General features: G+C 30.5%; 1 protein-coding gene across 4 annotated transcripts in view; it reads right to left on the bottom strand.

Annotated features, from left to right (window-relative positions):
* Positions 1–22,034, bottom strand: part of LOC109533421 (protein I'm not dead yet) — a 36,337-nt gene that overhangs the window by 12,035 nt on the left and 2,268 nt on the right. For 2 of the 4 annotated variants that reach the window (XM_019898735.2, XM_019898736.2), the window contains exon 1: positions 2,772–2,974. In XM_019898735.2, coding sequence (XP_019754294.1) covers position 2,772 — 1 coding nt within the window. In that variant the 5' untranslated portion in view covers positions 2,773–2,974. Of the gene's footprint in view, positions 1–2,771; positions 2,975–8,642; positions 8,773–22,034 lie in introns of those variants that run through there. The other 2 variants (XM_019898737.2, XM_019898738.2) reach the window with 2 other exon arrangements.

Here is a 22,034-nt window from a genome sequence, read left to right as displayed (position 1 = left end):
TTCTGTTTGAAGCGTTATTTAGTGCAATTCTTTTTCGGTTAGTGCCCGTTTATGCAAAAAAATTGTGCTTCAGATAAAGTTTCTACAGGGTGGCAAATGAAACATTGCATAATGAGTGAAAGTTCCACATGCTCTTAGTGGGAGAAAAAAAGTTTGTTTCYATTTCAATGGCATACACATTAAGATAGACCTAATATCTCACAAAAGYTTTTTAATTTATTGCTMRTCTYGTTTATTTACTAAGTGGTCTTGAAAAAATAAACTTTTTGCCCTTGTAGTGATAAATTTTCTTCTCAAAAACCAATTTTCAAAATTCAGGGCTCATTTTGAAGCTAAAACTTCACAGTCGACTTCCGAAAGAAACTCAATATACCGGRATTGCATGAATRAACGAAATATTTMTTCAAACTTCACTTAGTTGAAAATTGAGTCKACAACAGACTTTGRGCGCAATTCTGATTTGGGTAWTTTTTTGTGCAACCGTGTATGTYGATATTTTTGCGGCAAATCATCTAGGAGATTTTAGCTTCAACRTGAGCTTTAGATCGTTAAAATTGGKCCAAGAGCGGAAATTTTCGGCGGAAAAATTCAAAAACCGTTTTGAGCTATTTGGTCTCCTTTTAAACTTTTKRTGTTGAGATTCGAAAAACYTCTCCAATTTCTGCCCAATTAGCGGCATGCCTAACTTTTAAAATTTTTGKATTTAACATTTGCMGCCCTGAAAAAAAATTATCTGCGGTGCTTAATTTCWAGCAAAACATTGACTGACAAAAAATTAATGGGGCTCAATAACGCTTCAAACAAAATTCAAATCRGTRTAAGCAATCTGAATTTATCCAGTTCCAAAGGGCAAATTTGGCTATGTAACGTTCATTTTGTTGAGCAGTTTAAATGAGGTTTTACTTACGCGTTCAAGTTCATATTGTCGGTTCATAGGAGTGGCACAAACCGAACACTTAAACTTTTTCTGTATTTGTTTTAATTTTAACTGGTATTAAGTAAAGAATCTATTGAATGTAAGTGGAAATTTAATTTAAACTTGTAATACAAAACAAAGCCAGTCTAAAATTATATATTTTATAAATAAGCTTTTTGTATCCAACATATCAAAGTTTGTCAAGAAAAACCTGGTCCTCACCGTAAATCGCCTCCAAACCTTCCAGGCTCACTTAAAAACACCCTTCTAACAACTAACCCTGTATATCTATAAATAAACTTTAACTCTTAAGATCGATTTTTTGAAATATGTTTGATTAGAGACAAATGTGATTATTTTTGTATTTTGGTTTAGTGAAGGTCTGTTGTTGTAGCTGTTCTTCTTGACCTTCGCAATTTTCATATTTAGCAATGACCCATCAGATTAATTCCAACAGACTTCGTGATTTTTTAATTCACATTTCAACTTTATCGAGCGCTTCTGGGCAAAATGAATAGTTTATATGTTTAATAGTGACGGTTTTGAACAGTATTGAGGTGTATAAATAACAATTACACCTTATTTCTAGCCTACTTATTATTTATTGCTTTCAATTAGCCACTTAATTACAATAAGCACAAGGCGGCTTGAGAAATTTTGTGAATGGTCCAATTAGCACATTCTTCATTGAGACCGACAAACTACTGAATGATATTTTTGCACGTATGAATCTTGTTTAATTAAGTAATTCGTATGCAACGATTCGTATTAAAAATGCTTATACATGACAGACATGGAGATGCAAAAGAAATTTTGTATTCTTAAGATGGCTTGAATTAATGAATATTAATTGAATCAATTAAAGATCAATTTTTTACAGAACATTTTTAATCGGTGAATACTTGTTAAAGGCTTCATAAGGAATATTATGATTTTAAATCAGGCAGATTTTGAATACGACAAGGTCTGTTTAAAACCAATTATGTCATTAATATTACTTTATGTTTTAACTGGCATTTATTCATGGACATTTAGGCAATTTTTTAATAAAACTAGCCTATTAAAGGGAATGGGGAAGCATCAAATTAAAATAAAATAAGTAGGTAATTAAAAAAGCAGTTGAAAATTGGGCAAAATGTCTCAAAAACATAAAAAACTGGCAGTCGATTATTTATTAAATTATATAAACTATACAAAAAATTCATTGAAATGAGAGTATTTTTATTTATTACCATTGGATATTATCGAGGATAATAAATATATATTTTTCCAATTATTATTCAAAAAAAATATGCAAATTAAATCGAAGCAAGGATGCCGCAACATCCGGAAAATAGATATAAAGCTTATGGGAACATTTGAATAGAAACATAGCTTGAATAAAATAGCCACAAAAAATATTTAGAAGCATAATTGAAAAGCTTTAAAATAATATTCAGAACTAAGAAGAAGTTAGTTAATTACCACAAACAAACCTCCAAAGCAATCTTTGAACTCACAATAGAAGTGATTTAATAGAATGCAACGAAAACAATTAAATTGGAAAATTACATTGCAACGTTTTCAAAACTTCATTGATTGACCAAAATTTGAATTTTTCATTCCAATATCTGGAGATCCAAGCGGAAAAAAGAGCCTTAGGCGTAATGTCTGTTACATATTTACAGCTGATTGCATTGTTTTTATACATGCAATACTTATATTCGTTTTACTTATTGCTGCTTATACCCTTTAAGAAGACACTAACTGATCCAGATTAAAGCCATTGTTAACGTACAAAAGAGTCTAAATTTCCCCGCTAGTTGTTTTCAAAAATTCGTTCATTCCCATGAAGGCAACATATGTGCGTACTTACTTTACCCTACCTTTGAATCTAATCCCCTTCAAATACAGAGCTCTTTTCAAATTTCCAAAATACTATAAGTAAAAGACACTGGCTGAACTCTACACCTAAGAACTGCCGCTGTCCAATGAAAGTGCGTCTCGAGCAAATCGACTTCTTGGACCATCCGAGGGAAAAAGTTGCGCATCGTAGCTAGCACAGACTAAACATTACATCTAATGAACTTGACTTATATGGAGCTCGTTTTTGATAAGAATTCGACATGTTGACCGAAGGGGTTTCTATTGATTAAATTGAACTTTAAGATGACGTTAAACATCGCGTTTGGGGTCTTCAAATTGATAATCCCACAAACTTGCTATAATGTGGGCGAAATTACCAATTTGAAAAATTACACTAAAATAATTGTTCATATATTTTTAATATAACATAATCTTCATGTTTGAATCTGTATTGATTATTGGTTTTGGTTAATCCGCATCTTCAAATATTTATGCATTATCTTCGTGTTTGTGAGCTGTTTTTAATAACTACACAATAAATTCAAACCCAAACATATGACCTTTTTGAAAATATTTCATAAACCAGTTGAAGTTTAAAATTTTAAATCAGAAAGGATACTTTTTGTTGTAGAACACTGTTTCATTTTTTCCAAAAAACTCGCTGTAATCGATTAAATTTTTAAGTTTTTCGACATTTTCAATTTAAAGCCGATTCATTCGATGCTAACAACAATATTATTAATTATATTTTTTCTAGTGTCAAACTTTTAAAATAAATGTGCAGGTAAACTTGTCTAATTGGATTACGAAGTTCAATTTAAAGAAAACTTGACAAGAAAATGTTGAGCAATGGATCCATTAGATGGCTTTTGTGAAAAATATTGCCGATTTACTTTACTATTTTAAAAAATTTGCCGAAATTAGGCAATCATTATTAGCCATGGACAATTCCTGATTCTACACATTCACATTTTTTTATGCGCGATACTTTCGAAAAAAGGTATGCGAAATCGAATTAGGGAAAATTAATAAATTAAGAAAAACGCTAATACAATGATAGTTGAATATTTGTGCTCATAAATTATAATACAAATGAAAATCTTTTAGCGTCCGAAAATATTCAATTAAAGGTATATTTTTTCGTGGCTTTAGCGGATCAATATTTTTTGTAGTTTTTACAAATTTACCAATCGTACCGAAGACCGTAAATGTTTCCTAACTCCAAAAATTATTGACCCGCTTAAGCTACGCAAAATTATACCTTTAATAAATAATAATGTCTTTGCACTATTAGATAGTGTTAAGTGGTTGTAACTACTTATTAAAGGGGAAGCTTTATTGCAAATTAAAATTCTGAAAATACCGAGATATAAAGTTAAATAATATATACCGCAAATAAATATTTATCCCCTAAAAAACTTGTTAAAAAAAACGTTAATTAAAAACGTTATCTTAAATAAAAAAAAAAACACATATTTTTGCGCCTTTTCGGGTTTGAAAGCGTATTCTTTTAGCCACTGGTTTGCACACTTTTTGAATAGCCGGTATGTACAGTATGTTCAAAATATTTAAATTTGTCAATATATTAATTTAGTCGGCAATTAATGACCGAATCAGAAATCATTCAAGATACCTCAGGCATCCCCAGGACCGGTTTCGAGCCCATTAGCTCTCGTCAGCTAGGTTTAGCCTAATTAGCGACCGTAAAACCTGTACTTAAAGCACCCAATGTGAAATTAGCCACCTCGAAACCGGCCCTGGGGGGTTCCTGAGGTTGGCGAACATCGAGATTTGCACTGTATTGCATGATTTAAATTTTTAGCATCATTATATCGGTTCCATTTTTAAAGATAAAAGAAATGTAGAATTTGAAGGTTTCTCAAACAAGCAAATTTACATCTACTTAGCATCAATCAATCAAACTCTTATTAAGCTCCTTTTTACATATTTTTTTTTAATTTGTGCAGCAATTACAATATATAAAACAATCCACAGTTTTATTGTTTCCTAACTCGTTTACTAACTTTAATCATTTTAACACGTGATAAATCTAATTTTTTTCCAATTTTTTTTATCGGACACAGGAATAATAGCCAGTTTATTGAGTTGGACACAAAAATGCTCACTATGACAGTTTTTTAATTGTTCCATAAAAAGTTTGAGTTTCTATTGCCGATAAATTTTAACTGCGATATAAACCTTACAAAGGGTTGTCCCATTGGATTTCAACGGTTATAAATTAAAAAAAAATATTTAAATGCATCAGCATAACTCCAGTTAATAGAACTTGAATATAGTTTATATATGGCGAACAGAATTATCTGAATATTTTCCAAAATAATATAAAAATTAGTTACTACTTGTTTATCTAATCAGAATTTTGAAGAACCATTAAAAAGTCGCGTTTGTGTGTCATACCTATAGTAAGCGCTTTATTTAAGTAAGTTTTAAACTTCAGAGCATCTTAAAAAATGGTCTGAAAATCTCAATTAAATTATGGTCAATAATGAATAAATTAAAGAAGTCATAAATTAATCATACTGCGTCTTAGAATACCTCACAACGTAATCAGCTAATATAATTACTCTTCAGTGGACCGAGTTAAGGTTTGTATAAATCAATTCCACCACCAAATCTTCATCGTTCATTCTTATAGCATTATAAGTATTATTAAATAACCAAACTATGGATTTAATCAGGAAATAGGCAATTAAGTTTTACATTAAATATTATTTACGATTCATTTATATTTATGTAATTGCCAAGTTGATTAATGAAAGCGCCTTTCATAGATGATTTTTTCATAAATTTAATTTGATAATCGTGGCGAATAGCCCGTACTGTATTAATGTTATTATTTACGGTTCAATTTGCTTTTGCGTCTAAAATTGGCTGCACAAAAAATTCATCAATCAATTGTAGTTTGTATGGAACGTCCTGAACTCGTATCTTATAATTGAAATTTTTTTAACCCATTATACTATACAAGAATAAATTTTTGTCAATTGTCCTGTTTGGTTTTAATAGCAGACTTTTTCATCTTTTATCATATACTATTTTTAATTAATCATAAACTATCTACTAATTCCTTAAGCAGTGAGAATTTCCACAATAACGTTATAAATGAAGAAACATTTAACAGAATATCTAACTGTAAATGTACTATTTTTTTGTACTCTCCAGATGTTGATTAATGATGAATTCGGCGGATCTTTTGATTCGCAATAAGCACAATAATAAAACCGCTTATAATGTTCACTTTGTTATATAAAAAATACATTAAAATAAATAACTAATTAAAATATAATAACCTACATGAAACGGAACTTATTCAGTTTGTCTAAATATATATATGCACTTGTCGTTTAAATGTTAAAGACCAACCTGTACACCCAGAATTAATACACAAATTCTACAAATTAATGAAAATATTACATTACAAAGAATTGACATCTGTAAGTTTAATTAATAATAATATCCATAAAGACAAGCCATTAATAAAATCTGTAGAATGTGCCTTAATTATATTAAACAGTTTGAAATACAAAAATTGCAGAAACAAGCACATATATTGATATAACTTATTTCATAGCAAGTAATTTATAAAGCTCCAAGTAAAACCACCGTGACTTTAGAGTCGCAAATATTAAGCCGATTCATTCGATAATTAGATATGACTCCGATTTAGCAATTTCACTTTTTTGTGATATTTTTAATGCTTAACAAGTTTTCTTATATAAATTACTAACACGCACTACATATTGCATGTAAGGCATGTTATCAGAAACTTAGAAAATAATGTGTTCGATATCATCACGTTAAGGTGGATACTGAAATGTTCACGGAATGACTTAATTTTATTACCAAAGGTTATCGAATTTGACTAATTGCATTATAAGATCATATAACTATCTTAAAGGTTAAATGGACATACACGGTCGGGTGTTAAAAACCTTTTCTGTGCTTATTAACCAGTTATTTAATCACATGGATGTTTTATAAATATCCCAATATAATTCTATAGAAAAGTGTATGGCGAAGCTAAAATTACGCTTCTAATCTTTAAACGTTCATACTATGATTTGATTTATCAATTGTCAATCAATTGGAGTACCTATTTTTAGAAAATGGGTACTCCGAATTCTTACTATTACTATATCTTAAGAAGAACTTAAGAAAATATGGTTGGTATCCAAAACGCTCACTTTATAAGTAAAAGCGCATATTTGTCAGTGAAATTTGCACTTTTGAACTCCTCAATAACAGTTGAAGATTCAAATTCTTCAGCTCGATAAATAAATGCTTCGTATCCAAAACGCACTCTCTATTAGTGAAATCGCAACTTTATAAGTGAAGTTTATAATTTTAAAACTGTTACTAGAAGCTTAAAGAACCTAATTTGGTATGTATTTAAAAAAATATGGTTCATATTCGAAACGCACTTTAGAATCCTTAATAATAGTTGAAGGTTTAAAATCTGCAGGTCTTTAAAAAATGGTTCGTATCCAGAGTGCCCAGAGTGAATTTTGCACTTTTTGAATCCTTATTAGCAGACTACGTCAACTTTTGCATGTCTTACGAAGAAAATATGCTTCGAATCCTAAACTCAGACGTTATAAGTGAAATGGCTGCTTTATAAGTGAAATTTGCACTTGCGGAATCTTTAATCGCAGTCCAAAGATCTAATTTTGTGAGTTTTATCAAGAAAATATGGTTTAGTCGTATAAGTAAAATCACTCACTTCTTATAAGTAAAATCGCAAAAAAAAAGGAAATATGGTTCGTACTCAGTTTTCACTTCTTGTGAACACTGAGCGAGATTCAATTTTTGTATGTTATTCCAAAAAATATGGTTCTTATCAAACACGCACCCTCTGTTACGGAAATTCAGGATTTATAAGTGAACTTTGCACTTTTAAAACCTTTAATGGTGCCAGTCAAAGGGTGAAATTTGGTATGCCTTTTAAAGAAAATATAGTTCGTAGTCAGTGCTGACTTCTTGTAAGTGAAATCGCGATTTCGTCAATGRAATTAAATGAAATTGTCTCTTTATCAATTCTTACTAGCAGCCTACGAGTCAAGAGTCAAGTTTTCAAAAGAATTTGGTTTTTATTCGACGCATTTTCTATAAGTGAAATTTGCACTTTTYGAATCTTAAATAGCGGTMAAGGGTCAAGGGTCAAAATTTGTATATTTYTTGGAGAAAATATGTTTCGTTTTTACACYCACATCTTATAAGTGGAATCGCGATTTTATAAGTAAAATTAGCACTTTTCAGATCCTTGCTTACASWCCAAGAGTCAAAMATTTGTGATTTCAATGCAAWTATGGTTCGTATTAGGATAGCAAACTTTATAAGTCGAATCAGCAAGCAAAAATRATCAATCCATTATTAGGACAACAAACTTTAACAGYAGATTCTAGAATAGAAAATAATGTTAAAATGAAAAATGAGAAAATTTAGAGTAAAAAATATTTTTTAATAAATTCGGTTGTACATTGTGCACAACGGTTCTATTGCAGATTTTTCTATGTGATATCAGCGGGTATATATTCCAAGAGTGTTAATCTATATCCTAAATACGTCAGTCGAGTTAGGCCTGAAAACAATAGGTCCGAAACCTGCTTTCCATTTCCCGCATGTATTTTACATCGGAGCGAAACTGATCTTTCAAAAACGGAAATTTGTTCATACTGATATCGCGTTGAAAAATTTCATTAAACTTGTCTATTTATTTAGAATTTACAATCTGTTTATTTAAAATACATTTTTATTGATTTACGATTTATTTATTACTCTAAAATTATTTGGATCATAAAATTAGTAAGAGTAAAAGCTTTTTCTCCTAATTATGACTAACCCTGTAAACTTTTCGACTTACCTTATGGGAAGTTGACACCTTTTTTCAAGCATTCATTGTCAATGCACACGTCTTGTAGAATACTTGTATTATCAATTTTTGACCATCTTCGAGTTATCCTTATTTCACATCTAAGCCAACATTAGATAATCTGGAACAAAAATCCGTGCAAGTCTAAAGCGGTTAGATCAAAGGTTAGCACAATTTACATAACAGTAGATAATATCCTAATAAACAATTCAATACCCAGTTTTTCAATGAATGATAGTTTTTTGACATATAATTTTTTAGGTACGAGTTTTCATTTAATTAAGGAACTTGCTCTCATGATAGTAAGTAAATTTAATTAATTTCATATTAATATTCTTCTGTAATGTTTTCGATGTTGCTTATATCTATTATTAAATTATATTTTCAATTGTTTTATTTCTGTATTTCACTTTTTATAACTTAGGTTTCAGTTAGCTCTCTGGTATCGTCTACTGCATACCCATCATCCTGTGCTTGCTTTAAAGTTTAGCCGATGCAAATTATTCCGTTGCTTAAAATTACTCATGTGATTTACTAATTAAATTTTGCATTGTTTTCCAACAGATTTGTTCCTCTTCTTCTGTTTTGTGAATGTTTCTGTTCCTATTGTTGTGTTCTTGTGTTCTCTTTTAAATGTACATTATTCCATCGCCACTTTCTTTCCACCAAACTTATGGGCTCCAACTAATCAATTATTAACGGGCAATATTGTTTTGGTACAATTTATATGTATTTTCCTGAACTGTTAATGAAGCAAATTACATAAACGACTCGCCATTAGAGCACTTGAACTGTTTTCGTTATTACCAGCTTGCATTGATCAGTAAATACGTCATTAAGTTATTATTTGCATGAAACCCATGTAAAAACTCATTAAAAACGCGATTTTTATCGTGGGACTTCATATAAAAATTTTTATGAATTTATTTTTTGCCACTCCTCTCAATCGTTGTGTCTTAAAAGTTCAACGGTCGGAAAATCTTTAAATTTAATTGCAGCCTTCAATGCTTGAGCCTTCGGCTTCGTCTTATATCGCCTGTATATTTAACGGATATAATGATCACTACATCAGCGAAGCAAATCGGCCAATCTGCAAGAGTGCCATTGAACAATTTACAATGATAAAAACACATCAATTAAATCAAGACGCTTAAAACTTTAATCTGGTTAAATGCTTCAACTATTCAGTATCTTTTAGTAGTTCTGGGAAAAGATGGCTTGAAAGAGTACACAAGGTGATTTTATTGCTGTTTTAGTTTATGTAGGTATATGACTATAAATAAGTTGTTTTCTCTGCTTTTTTCACGTTTATGATGTGCTGTTTTGCTGATTTGTGTTTTTGGTGGCGCCTTAAACGCTGGTTTATGCAGGTTTAATTCTGCAATAATAATTGCTATTAGACAACAAGAAGAGATTTTGAGAAAAAGAAGAGAGGAAGGTGTTACCAATACCAATAAGATCTCAACTTTTTTCAGAAGCTCATTATTTACTTCCATATACAGGATGTTCCGTTACTCGATGGCCATTGCTTACGAGCCTTCTACAGTTTTGGCCAAAACGCAATTATTAATTTTTTAAAAAGAATGGAAGGCAAAATAAAGTATGTAATGTTTTATTAGTATAACAAGTTGAAAGTTGATATCTCTTTTGTACTACACAATTATTTTATTAGAAGAGTGTAATTTCATGCAGACATGAAACGTATTTATTTTTATTAAGCTCGATGTTTATTGGCCAATTTGAAGCAATTAAAATTGAACGAAGATAAAGCCTTCAATTCGTTAATTATGTAATTGTATAAATATTTCCTTCTGCCATTGTATGACACAGTTTTACCATTATTTATTTAACATTGTTGTTAAAATAAGGACATCTTACAATCGTATTAGACCACACGTGTAGAAGGCGTGAATCGCACAACGAGCCATTAATTACGATATAAACTATTAAAAATTGTTGAAAATTATTTTAAATTAATATTGTATGTGTAAAATGAGTTTAATTTCAGGACACGCCCACTTTCGTCATTTGTTGATATTGCAATCATGTTAGTTGCAATGCCACTTCACTTTCAATTTTACTGATTAACCACTTTCAAATCTATTCACTGTATTTGATAAATTTAGATGCCAATGTTGATGTCCAACCTCAATCAAATATTGCATATGATTTTTTACTGAGAGATTTTCACACACTTGCATTACCTATATAAAATGTAGATTTTGGGAAAATGAAACAATGATCAGAAATATTTTAAAAAGGTTCTGATGAAAATATTCGCCATCGATTAACGAATTGAAGGTGAGTACTCGAAATACCTAAATATTGCGTGGAAATCGAAGTTCATTTAATTGATGTTCACGTAAGTAAGTAAACAAATTAAGTTTGCAGTGATAACGGATATTAAAATTCTCATTTATGCTGATTAGCCTTAGTAACACTAACCATCTAAAGTGAAAAACCTCCTACCCATTGCAGTATCGCACGAACAATATATTCATGTTTAAACAACGTACATTAAATTGAAGGAATAAATAGAAATCCAGATAACAATTTTTTTTTCATCATATACAATGTAGGATTGTCCAAAGCCTAGCAAAAAACATCAAATTTTGTGGTTTATAGTAGAGTTAAATAAACGTGTTTTGTTACCGCCACTGGGTTGTAACCAATAAAGGTCAACTCAATTGAAAAATTATTTTATTGTAGTATTTATAGAGTTATTCTTTTGTTGTCTTAACTGAATTTTAATTGAATCTTTATCTACGTTGAAGCGCGTCGCATGAGTACAATTTGAATTTTTTACATTGTTTTTTGTTGCTATTAACAAAAAGTACATGTGGTTGTACTATTTAGTGCAACAGTTTATTATATTATTCGCTTGCCATAAAACTCTTGAGTGATTTTTTATATTTAACATATAGAGTGCCGTTAACGGCCTTTTCTTAATTGAAAATTTGGCTAATTTACTTTAGTGTAAAGTTCAACACATGGTTTTAAAAAAGTCAGAGGCGCAAACGGTTTTTTAGTGTCAACCAATCTACTTTACTTTGCCGCAAGTTGTTCTTAGGTATAATACATTCCAGGAAAAAAACATTTAGTCGACATCCTGTACATATATGGCATATTACTATTAAAATAATTTCTTGTTTTGGAGCTATTTAATCCTAATCTAAGTTTAAGTCGAAAATGTTAGCAAAATTATTGTTTTGAAAGTACAAAAATTCTAGGGTGGACTGGATTTAATATTTTCAAGGTTTTAACTACATACTGATAACATGAAAATAAAAGACTTGGAAAGGGATTTTCCGTATTGTCCAACATTAATTGAAATTTGTAAACCAATTTTTTATTTCTACCTTAATTACATTCTGAGGCCATAATTTGCCAATAATCCACAATTTTTTGAAAGTTAAAATATGGTATATTTTATTGGACAAAGTGGCAGCTAACAACGATTTAAAATATTTTAGAGCTTTAATGTTATTTTTCACAAAAAGTAATTTCCTTTGTTTCGTATGCTTCCTTTGTCAATTACCGATTTACTAAATCTTAAGTGTTTTAAGATAAGTGGTAATGTAGACGAATATATTATAAAGAGCATCGGTCGCTTGTGGTCTTCAAAAGCAACTTTATGAGTTTATTATCAAACTTTCGAACTATTTCATTCCAGGGGCACGTCCAGGAACAAAATAAGTAAATAAGAAACAAATTAAGCAAACCGATTAATTTTTGTGCAAATAATGTTAAGGAGTAAGATTTGAAATTGAGAAAATTTCTCACCCTAGATCGGGTTTGTTTGCAGGAAGCGAAGAGTCTGAGAGCCAGCCACAAAAGACTGATTCTCAATTTTTAGGAAAACTGTTTTTTAATTGATGCAAGTTTATCTATAGCTAAAATGTGAGTTGCACAAGTGCAAAGTTGCAGAGTGACTTGGAATTCTCATTTGAATTTAGGAAATCTAGTTGGAATTATACTATCAACGTTACCTTTCACAAAAAACCAACATTGTCGACAAAAGTACAAAATATGTACTTGATCAGCAAAAAGTTAATGAGAAATTCTTCACGAAAAACTTTAATGAAAACCCAATGGACAATCTCGAAAAACCAGTTTTATAAGGGATATTTTGTAAAGCGCCGTTATCGTAAAACATAGTAAAAACGGTATATAGACAAATAAACTTGTCTAGTTGACCACAAGAAAATTATTTTCCTATTAGCTCTCGTATATCAGACAGGAAAAGTAAGAACAGTGGGGTTTCTATGGCGACTGATATGTTGCTCTCACTCCTGAGCGTTTGAACAAAGATATTCGAAAGTACTCGTCCCGATTTGAGCTTATAAGTTATATTACGAGGGTATGAGCAAAATAATTGTTTTTATTTTTCAGTTAGTTAAACCTGCAAATTTTGAATTTGTGGCAAAATGTTGACCTCAATCTCTATTTATTGTTCTATACAAAGTTGTTTTTTACACTTTTACGCTAGTAAACCCAAATCCACAAAATAGGAAATTATTCAGAAAATGGTTAACAGACACTGTCCCCTGCAAAGAAAAATAAGCTTTAAATCAATTATTAAAATTTCCAAGAAAGAAACCATAATTTAATTGTTTTTAGTAGTAGGTACAACTAAATTTCTGAGTGAGACGGTTTTTAAAAAGTACCCTCTTTGTAAATTCTTAAGACCAAGTGTTTTCAGACCCTGTCAGTTTTTCCCACCAAATCATTACTTTCAAAATAATTGAAAGCACCCACTGCTAAGATTTCTTAGCATCTTAGTAGTGAACCCACTACTAAGATGCATTTCAACAACAAAAATGTAATTATATTTTAATAAATTAATATCAGTTAATCCAATAGCGTATTTTTAATTTCTTTTACAGTTATACCTACTATTTTTTATGCTGATTTTAAACTTTAAATGTAAATTTATATCAATCCATCACCTAATCAATAACGATATTCTTGATTACGTAACTCTGCCTCGTTTCTTGATTCCCATTCAATCAGACACCAGAAATTTGCTTTTTCCAAGAGACGTTGAACGGTAACTAAATATCTAGTTTAGATTTAATTGACGTACTGTGTTAAGTTTTGAATTTTATAAACGCAAAGCCATATGTGGATATAATATTAAAACAAAAATCATATAAGATATTATTTAAACGTTTATATAACGAGTTTTAAATTTGATATTTATTAGATTACGTATACGGCTATGTTGTACTCTATCGCTACAAATATAATTTCTAAATTGCAATTGAATACAGTATTAAAAAAACTTTTGTAGTCTAATGCTTGTAAATTTTGTTTCTAAATCTAGACCATTGGCAGGTTGTAGTTAAAGTTTCCAGGAAAAACTTAACTACCTACCGCGTCTTTTAAAGGGTGTGTCGCATTTACTTAAATTATGCAGTACTTAAATAATACATGAACTACCACATTACCTGTGCAAGTGCAAATTCGTAACCCAAACTTACAATGTTGTAATTGGTGTTTTAAAAGTCAAACATTCATTTTACAACAGTTTTCCACGATTTATTAGCTAAACGATGTTTAATGTTAGGGTTTATTAGCGTCACTGTGTCGATAGCAATAAATTAGCTAGAAAGTTTTGCACCTTGAAAAAAAATTATACCTTTTACACAGGTTTTAACGTGAAAAATTGCCCTATACAAGCTATAAACAAGACATTGATATTAAGGCGATTTATATACGACGGTCATAAATTGCAAAAGTTAAGTGTCTACACCTCACATTGTTCTCAAGTTTTATGAATAATTAACCGTTTAGGATTTTAAATCATCATCATCATCGTCTTGTCGTAAGTAATTACGATCGCATTCATTCTAAATATCCGCCGCAGTCACTTTACTTAAATAATAATTAAGATTTTCCAGTAACTAATTACACGCTTCCAATGCGTAGGCTTGCTTAAAAAATGTGTTTTACTATCTACTGTTATATAAGGCACAATCGAACTACTCTGACCTAACTCAATGACTAGGGATTATGAAGAAAATGAAGCAATTTGATAGTTTGAAACAGTTGCAAAAGAAAAAAACAGGAAATTAAACCCCGACCATGCTGATAACCACAACAAGCAAATGAAATGTGGAACATTATATGTTTCAACTTTTCACTATTTTCACTGTAGTTTATATATGGGTTAATTCTCGCATCAATTCTATCTTGATCCGGTCTTTAAAAATGCATTGAACCTTAACCCTTGTTGATTTTAATGTTAAATAATATGTCAATTGTAATTTATTGGAAAAGCTTAAAGGTTGCATACGCAGTTGAATTTAATACTTATAGATGTATTTGATTATTTGTAAGAAGCATCAAACGTTCTATTTTCTTACTCCTTATTGGGACGGTTATTTTTTTAAATATTTAGCTATTCTCCATAGTTAATTATTGATTATTTTTTACTCATACACGTGCATAGAATCAAACTCGCGGAGATTTTTTGCTTAGTATTATTAACCAAGCACAAGCTGTATGCATATTCAGATGTGGCTGCGCTCATTGTAGGCTTACACTCTAGTAATGCCATTTGCTGGAGTTTCAGTACGAGTTTCGTTTAAACAATCGTTATAATTCAATAAAAAGAACAATTTAGTATAAGTTTTAATATTGCCTTTGAAGATCTGAGTCGCTCCTGCTTCCGAAATGGCGGTAAAAAAATCATTAAACGGCTACTTCTGAGGTCAAAATCCTCACTCAAGAAGTGTTTTTTGAAAGGTTAATAAAGCATTTAAAATGAAAAAAGAATATTGACAAAACTGTATATGTTTTATTTGAGAATCTGCATCAAAACTAACCCAAGAAATTTATTTCTGTTAGTGATTTATTAACTTTTCCTGGAACGATTAGATTATTGGTACTTGCCTAATAGATCCTTTTTGTAGCTGTTCTTATTAGTTGTTTTAACGTAGCTAATGATAATTATCCTTATTAAGTTTGAAGTTAAAAATACTTATTTTTTTTTCCTAAAACATCAGTTATCAGGTTATCGATTATTTTTCAAATTTTATGTTATTATGGTTTTAAAAGGATTACATTATTCGTCTGATGAAGCTAAACCGATAGTGTTCTATTTAAAACAAGCAATTAAGTTTCTTCAAGCAATTCGTCCTTAGTAGTAGTAAGTAGTTAAATGGTTATTTCAAAAGTTTAAGCGGGCCTACAATGTATCAAATTGTGTTCAAAAGTTTTGCATTATTCCATGCTGTAGCAAACATAATTTTATTTTTTCTCCACCATTTCATAATGTAAGGCTGCTCCATTAAAAATACTTTTTGATATATAATTTTGCCGTATAGATTGGAAGTCTCTACAACATTGTCAACATAAGAAAATTGATATCGAACAGCTAAACGATGACTCATTCTAGGGCCGATTTACTAAATTATTACATCATGTTGTAGGGTAACCCGTTTGAAATGTGGAAAAAACCTCAATACCGCATAAATTTTTTTCTAAATAGTCAATTTGGTACAGGCAACGAACGAAATAGATCGTCAGTTCTCTGTGTCTTTCCAATCGTGTTCATACCTGGATGTAGATTGGTTTGCGAATATCGAAATATGAACATTTGCGTACGGAAAGTGAAACTGTAGTGGTTTTGTGTGCAAATGCAATGAGTTGTGGAAAGTGAGTGTCCTTTATATGGATACTGGAATACTTGAGGATGGAGCGCCAGCTTCCAGAAAGCTGGTAAGAAAGCTCTGTGATGCATAAATCGCTTCAACGGACTTTAGCTATTCCAGAATTTCGATTTCATTACGTTTCTCTTTCTACCTTTTGCTCAGTTCAAATAATTAGACGTTGGAATAATTTATTGTTAGACTAAATGGGTTTTTCTGTCTTTCCAGGTGGCACGATGCAAATTCTAGTAAGTTTGGCATTATTTTACCCTTGATTGTCATATAAATCGCGTTTGGTCTCATCTTGGTTGATATGCAACTACATTTGAAGTTTTAAATGTTTTTAGATAGCAAAACTTTGATAATCATTAGAATTTTTAATAACAGATAATAAAAAGTTCAATGCGTCAGGTGTTCAACTTTCAAATTTCGTTCAAAATAAAGTTTTTGTAAAGTACGGTTACCATTTCCCTGGATAACGTTTTTAGGCGACGTTTTTTGTACTGTTTTATTATATTTTTTAATTTTTTACCATTGTTGACTGTACTGTACGTACTTTATGTTGCAGTATTTTGTTACTTTGTTTTTTACTCGCTTTGACCATAAAATTTGCGAATTTTTCCGTAGCAATAAAGCATATTTTGATTTGATTTGATTTGAAATTTAATGTCTTATTAGTATATTTGATACAAAATTTAATTTTTCAATAAATATTTTTATTTCATGCAGTCCTAATATCCGTATTATATTTTTAATTTTATGCCCAAATAATGTTTCTGAATAAAGTTTATAATTTTTTAGAGAGGATTTGTCAGTTTGTAGTTCAAAAATTGAATAAACAAAAACAGTGCGGTGTAAAAAGCGAAATATAAAAATGAAACACAAGTTCTTTCACGCCACATTTAAGTTTTAAGTTCTGGGTAAGAACCTGGACTTCATGTAAACATGAAATTTGATGAAACCGATGTGCGATAACTTTATTTGTTGCGACTTAAAAATTAGAGTTATGTGAACAGTTTGCGGTTTATTTGCTTATCTATACCATAAGTTTGATAAAACTGCACGTCAAGCAATCTAAAGGATTTACACCTTTAGTTACACCAGTTAACAAACATAGAATCTTTACTAGACAGTGAAAAAAATTGCGTAATGTGTTCATGATGGAATAAGTGGAATAATTAGTGTAATCATTTGTATTTCCAATTAGGTTTTAATCGTTTCAGTTAAATATTAAATCAATACAATAAGTCTGGATTTTTCAATCTTTATAACGGAAAAAATGCGAAACTTTGTTAGCATCATTAGAATAACTTTACAATATGTCCATTTGAAAAAGACCGTGCTTTTAACTTTATTTTGAATGATGGCGAGGTGATTTTTCTGTCAGGTTGGAGGAAATCTTCTGAATTTTGCAATTTTAAACAATTAAAATTGTTCGTTCAATTCTTCATTATAACTTCTTAAACCTGGTAAGAGCTGTATAATTCCTTATGTCGCGTCCTTGATGTATTCATTCCTTATGCCGTTATCCATTCATTTTACCATCAAAAAATCTTGTACCATGAACTGAAAATATCAACCCATACCTGACCTGATTAAAGGCTTGAATGTTTTTTTCCCGAAAAGTTCTTGAATTGTTTACATTAAAAATATCTGAATTGGAAAATGCAGACTCGTCCGTTCAAATAATTTTATTTTAAAATTGTGGATCTTGCTCAAGACGTTCGATCATTTCCAAATAAAAACGTAATTGAGCTGCTTTATTTTTGAGTTGCAACAGGTAAAACCTTGGTTTCACCTTTTAGGTATTTTTACTTTTTAGAATTCTCTGTATCTTAGAATAAAAGTTACGTTGTGTTTTAGACCCATGAATAATTGTTTACCTCAAACATTCTTAAATTTCATGGCAATAAAATTAAAATGTAGGTATCAAATAAGGGACCAAATTACCTTTCAACTGCAGCAGAATCTCATCTTCATTTTCATTGTTTTCCACTTGTTGTTCCGTTGATTGAATATAGTTTCAGTAAAAACTTCCTGGAGTATTCGAGGAAAAATATTTATCTTATAACAATGAATTCAATATACCTGTAAACTAATTGAATTGCTCTTGGCGAACAATTCACTAGTTCTTGGGAGATGTCAACAAATTATCTCCTAGCTAAATGAATTTAAACTTTTTATTTCTTCTGCCGATATTCTCGCTTAGCTAATTTTTGGTTGTATTCATTTTTATTTTTTATTTCATATACATTATTCTTCTCTGCCTCCTAAAATATTGATGTACAGAATGCACAACGGTACAGTGATGTATTCTTATTCCTGTTCTTAAGTTCTAGAACTTAGTCAAATATAAAGTCGTATACTTTTAGCTGAAGGTTTCTTCTCAGTCCCATTTAAAAGAAAAATACCAGCCAGCTYCATGAAAGGTAGASAGTGCAGTTGYTTCTATGAGACGGTCTTTTAAGTATAGTAACATTGGCTAACTTTAAACAAATAGTGGTATTGATAAAATATAGGGTGTCCCGTAAGCTCATAATCAAAACGGTACTGCGATATTCTTTAGTTCAAAAGAAGACGATCTGACCTAACTTTTATTAAYAAAAAATGTCTGGCTCCTCTGCTATTGATGGTCAAAGTTCTTCAAAAAATTTATCTTTTTGGAAATATCGTGAGAATGGTACGATGTATTTTAGTGATACTCGCTGTGAATTTGTTCTTATGTAAGACTCATATTTTGATGAAACAATCGAGTTCAGCCCTTTTGGACAAGTGGTGAATTCTTGAGTGTCGTGGTACAAAAGCTACCAGAACTTTTTAGTTGGAGGATGAATTGTGGATTATTGAATTCAGGATCATTTGTGCACAATTTTGTCCTCTCTGTAAACTTTTGTAGCATTTATAGTTTTTGCGAAAAAAATATTTCTGTTTTCTTGCCATTTAACAATGTTAGACATTAACTGCAAATGTCGTGATACGAGGCATAAAATCATTGTCAATCAATCTCACAAATTCGTTTTGAATTACCTTTCCTAATGAAGAAGTGACCGATATGGTCAAAGCATTAGGCTTTTGCGAAGACAATTTGCGTGAAAGCGTACGCGTACGCAGATTTGCATTAGTATATCTAGCATTGCTAAGTGACTAGAAAACAGACATATTTTTTTACGCAAAAACTATGAATGCTACAAGAGTTTACAGAGGGGACAAAATTGTGCACAAATGATTAGTGCATCAACCTAAAAAAATGAGTTAATTTCATCCTCCAACTAAACTGGTAGTTTTTGTACCACGAAACTCAAGAATTCAGCACTTGTCCAAAATGGCTGAACTCGATTGGTTTATCAAAATATGAGTCTTACGTAAGAACAAATTTACAGCGAGTTTCACTAAAATACATCGTACCATTCTCCCGATATTTGAAAAAAGATAAATTTTTTGAAGAACTTTGACCATCAATAGCAGAGGAGCCAGACATTTTTTGTTAATAAAAGTTAGGTCAGATCGTCTTCTTTTGATCCAAAGAATATCGCAGTACCCTTTTGATCATGAGCTTACGGGACACCCTGTATATATTTACAGTAGTAAGCTAACAATACTTAACAAGATAGAGATACAGGCACGTTCCTTCTTGTCAACCTCAACTATGTGCGAACATTTTCAATCAAAAATGGTTTTTCTTGACAACCTTGTTTATGTATTAATGTTATGATTAATGACTGAAAGCTCTTTCGGTATGTGAATTAAGATATTTACTGCTATCACATATGAATGTATCAAAAATTACATCCGGATTGTCCGTAGAGTCTGAAAGTAAATTAATGTACCAACAGGAATTCTGCTTTAAATTTTACACAGACAAAACTCCTGTAAGTTGACAAAAACAATATTTTTTACGACACTTTTTTTAAAGCATTATTTACTACCAGAACCAAACAACAGGAATATAATATAACAAACTTAATATTAATACAAATACTTTCATGATAATGGATTATGTTACAGTAAGTTATTTTATTTGTTCTTTTAAACATCTCTTGCCCATATACGTTCAACCACGAAGGACATTTTTATTAAGATATGGGCTAATGCGGAAATCACGATTTTATCTACATACCTACTGGAGAAAAAAACACGGTTGACAAGCCACTAATCTTGAAGATAGATTAGATAAAAGCTCTGAATATTTGCTAATTGGTGCTCAGTGATGAAAGACAAATTATAGGATTATGTAAAATTCAGACACATTGACTATAAGACAAGCTTTCGAGAGATGAACGATGGAAGAATAGAGCAAAAGAATGATCACTGCATTCATTTTTCACAATTCCATAATGTTCTAGATGGGAACGCGGTTTTACATTTTATTAGCAACTTTTGAGAATTGTGTAATTTACAGAAAACAAGAAGTAAATAATGTGAATAATATAATAATAAGAAGTTTATTGCGGTTTTACCTATGACTTATTGATCAGGAAGTGATAGTGTGTATTGAGAGAAGGTTCTCGAGTGAATGTTTAAAGACGCACTGAAAGAATCGACGTGTCTCTTGAGTATATGAAATGTTACATTTAATTTCAAAACATTGCTTGAAGAACGGAAATGTGAGTATATTTAGAAAACACGAAAATGGAATGCAATAATTTTTACTCAATTTACCACTGGGGTTTAGTGACTAATTATTCGTTTTTATGTGGTGGAACTAAAATATAAACCACCTTTATTCTGCTCCAAAAAAAACGAAGAATTTATGAACAAACAGATGACAGCTAACTTATCTTTTACGTAAACTCAACTTCTATCCACCACAAGGAGAATATATTTTTTCAGTTTTGCCCACTCTGCATATGTAGATATAATTACACAGCGTTTCTTTGTTGGAACTAAAAAGGAGTTTGATATCAAACTGTAGTGAGAATATTTTTTCAAATTTTGTTTTATTTTGAGTAATTGAAAAGCGTTGAAATAAAATACGACATTCAAATTTCTTAACTGAACCTTTGAAAAACCTCAATTGCGACTTAGATCAAGTACTACATCGTGAATAGACATTTTTTATGCAGTTGTTATTGCAAATAAATATGTATTAATTACTTCTGATCATTAAGCAAAAATTTTACAAGACAGAAAGACAATCGAAAATTAGTTGCTAGCAGTCAGTTCGATTGTGGTAAGCTAATTAAATGAACTTTTTTATTCAAAAATAAATCACCCCTGGTTTTCCTCTCAATTGTTTTGAAACACTCTGTATATACATATGCAAAAATGTCTATAATTCTGGAATGAATACGTTTTGTCACTGTTTCTCAGATAGTCCGCAAGATGTAATCAAAATAAGTGTGTAATAATTAAATCATAAAAAATTACAATAATGCCATTCACTATGTACAGGGTTATTGATTGAACTTTGGCCATCCCGTTTTTGCCTCTAATTTGAAATTTTGAGAAAAATGTTAAATACAAAAGTTGTAGATATTAAATTTGGTTTATTTTAAGATAATACCAATTGATACAGGGTGTCTCAAATTTAAGTGGCGGTACAAACTTACATTTTTTAAAATGGAATCGCGCACTTTTTATTTCATGTTCGAACTATACGCAAAATGCCAGTCTTCTTGGATCTAAATTTTCCATATTGATCTTCAACTGCTTTTGAGTTAATAACCATTTAAATATTCGGGCATTCCATAAAAATTTGCGTTTGGTCACGCACTTGAATTTGAGACAC

This window comes from Dendroctonus ponderosae, unplaced genomic scaffold (genome assembly GCF_020466585.1).
Source record: "Dendroctonus ponderosae isolate FM_Combo_2020 unplaced genomic scaffold, Dpon_F_20191213v2 Dpon_F_20191213_4, whole genome shotgun sequence".
NCBI classification, from domain to species: domain Eukaryota; kingdom Metazoa; phylum Arthropoda; class Insecta; order Coleoptera; family Curculionidae; genus Dendroctonus; species Dendroctonus ponderosae.
This window is presented reverse-complemented; position numbering and strand designations above follow the sequence as displayed.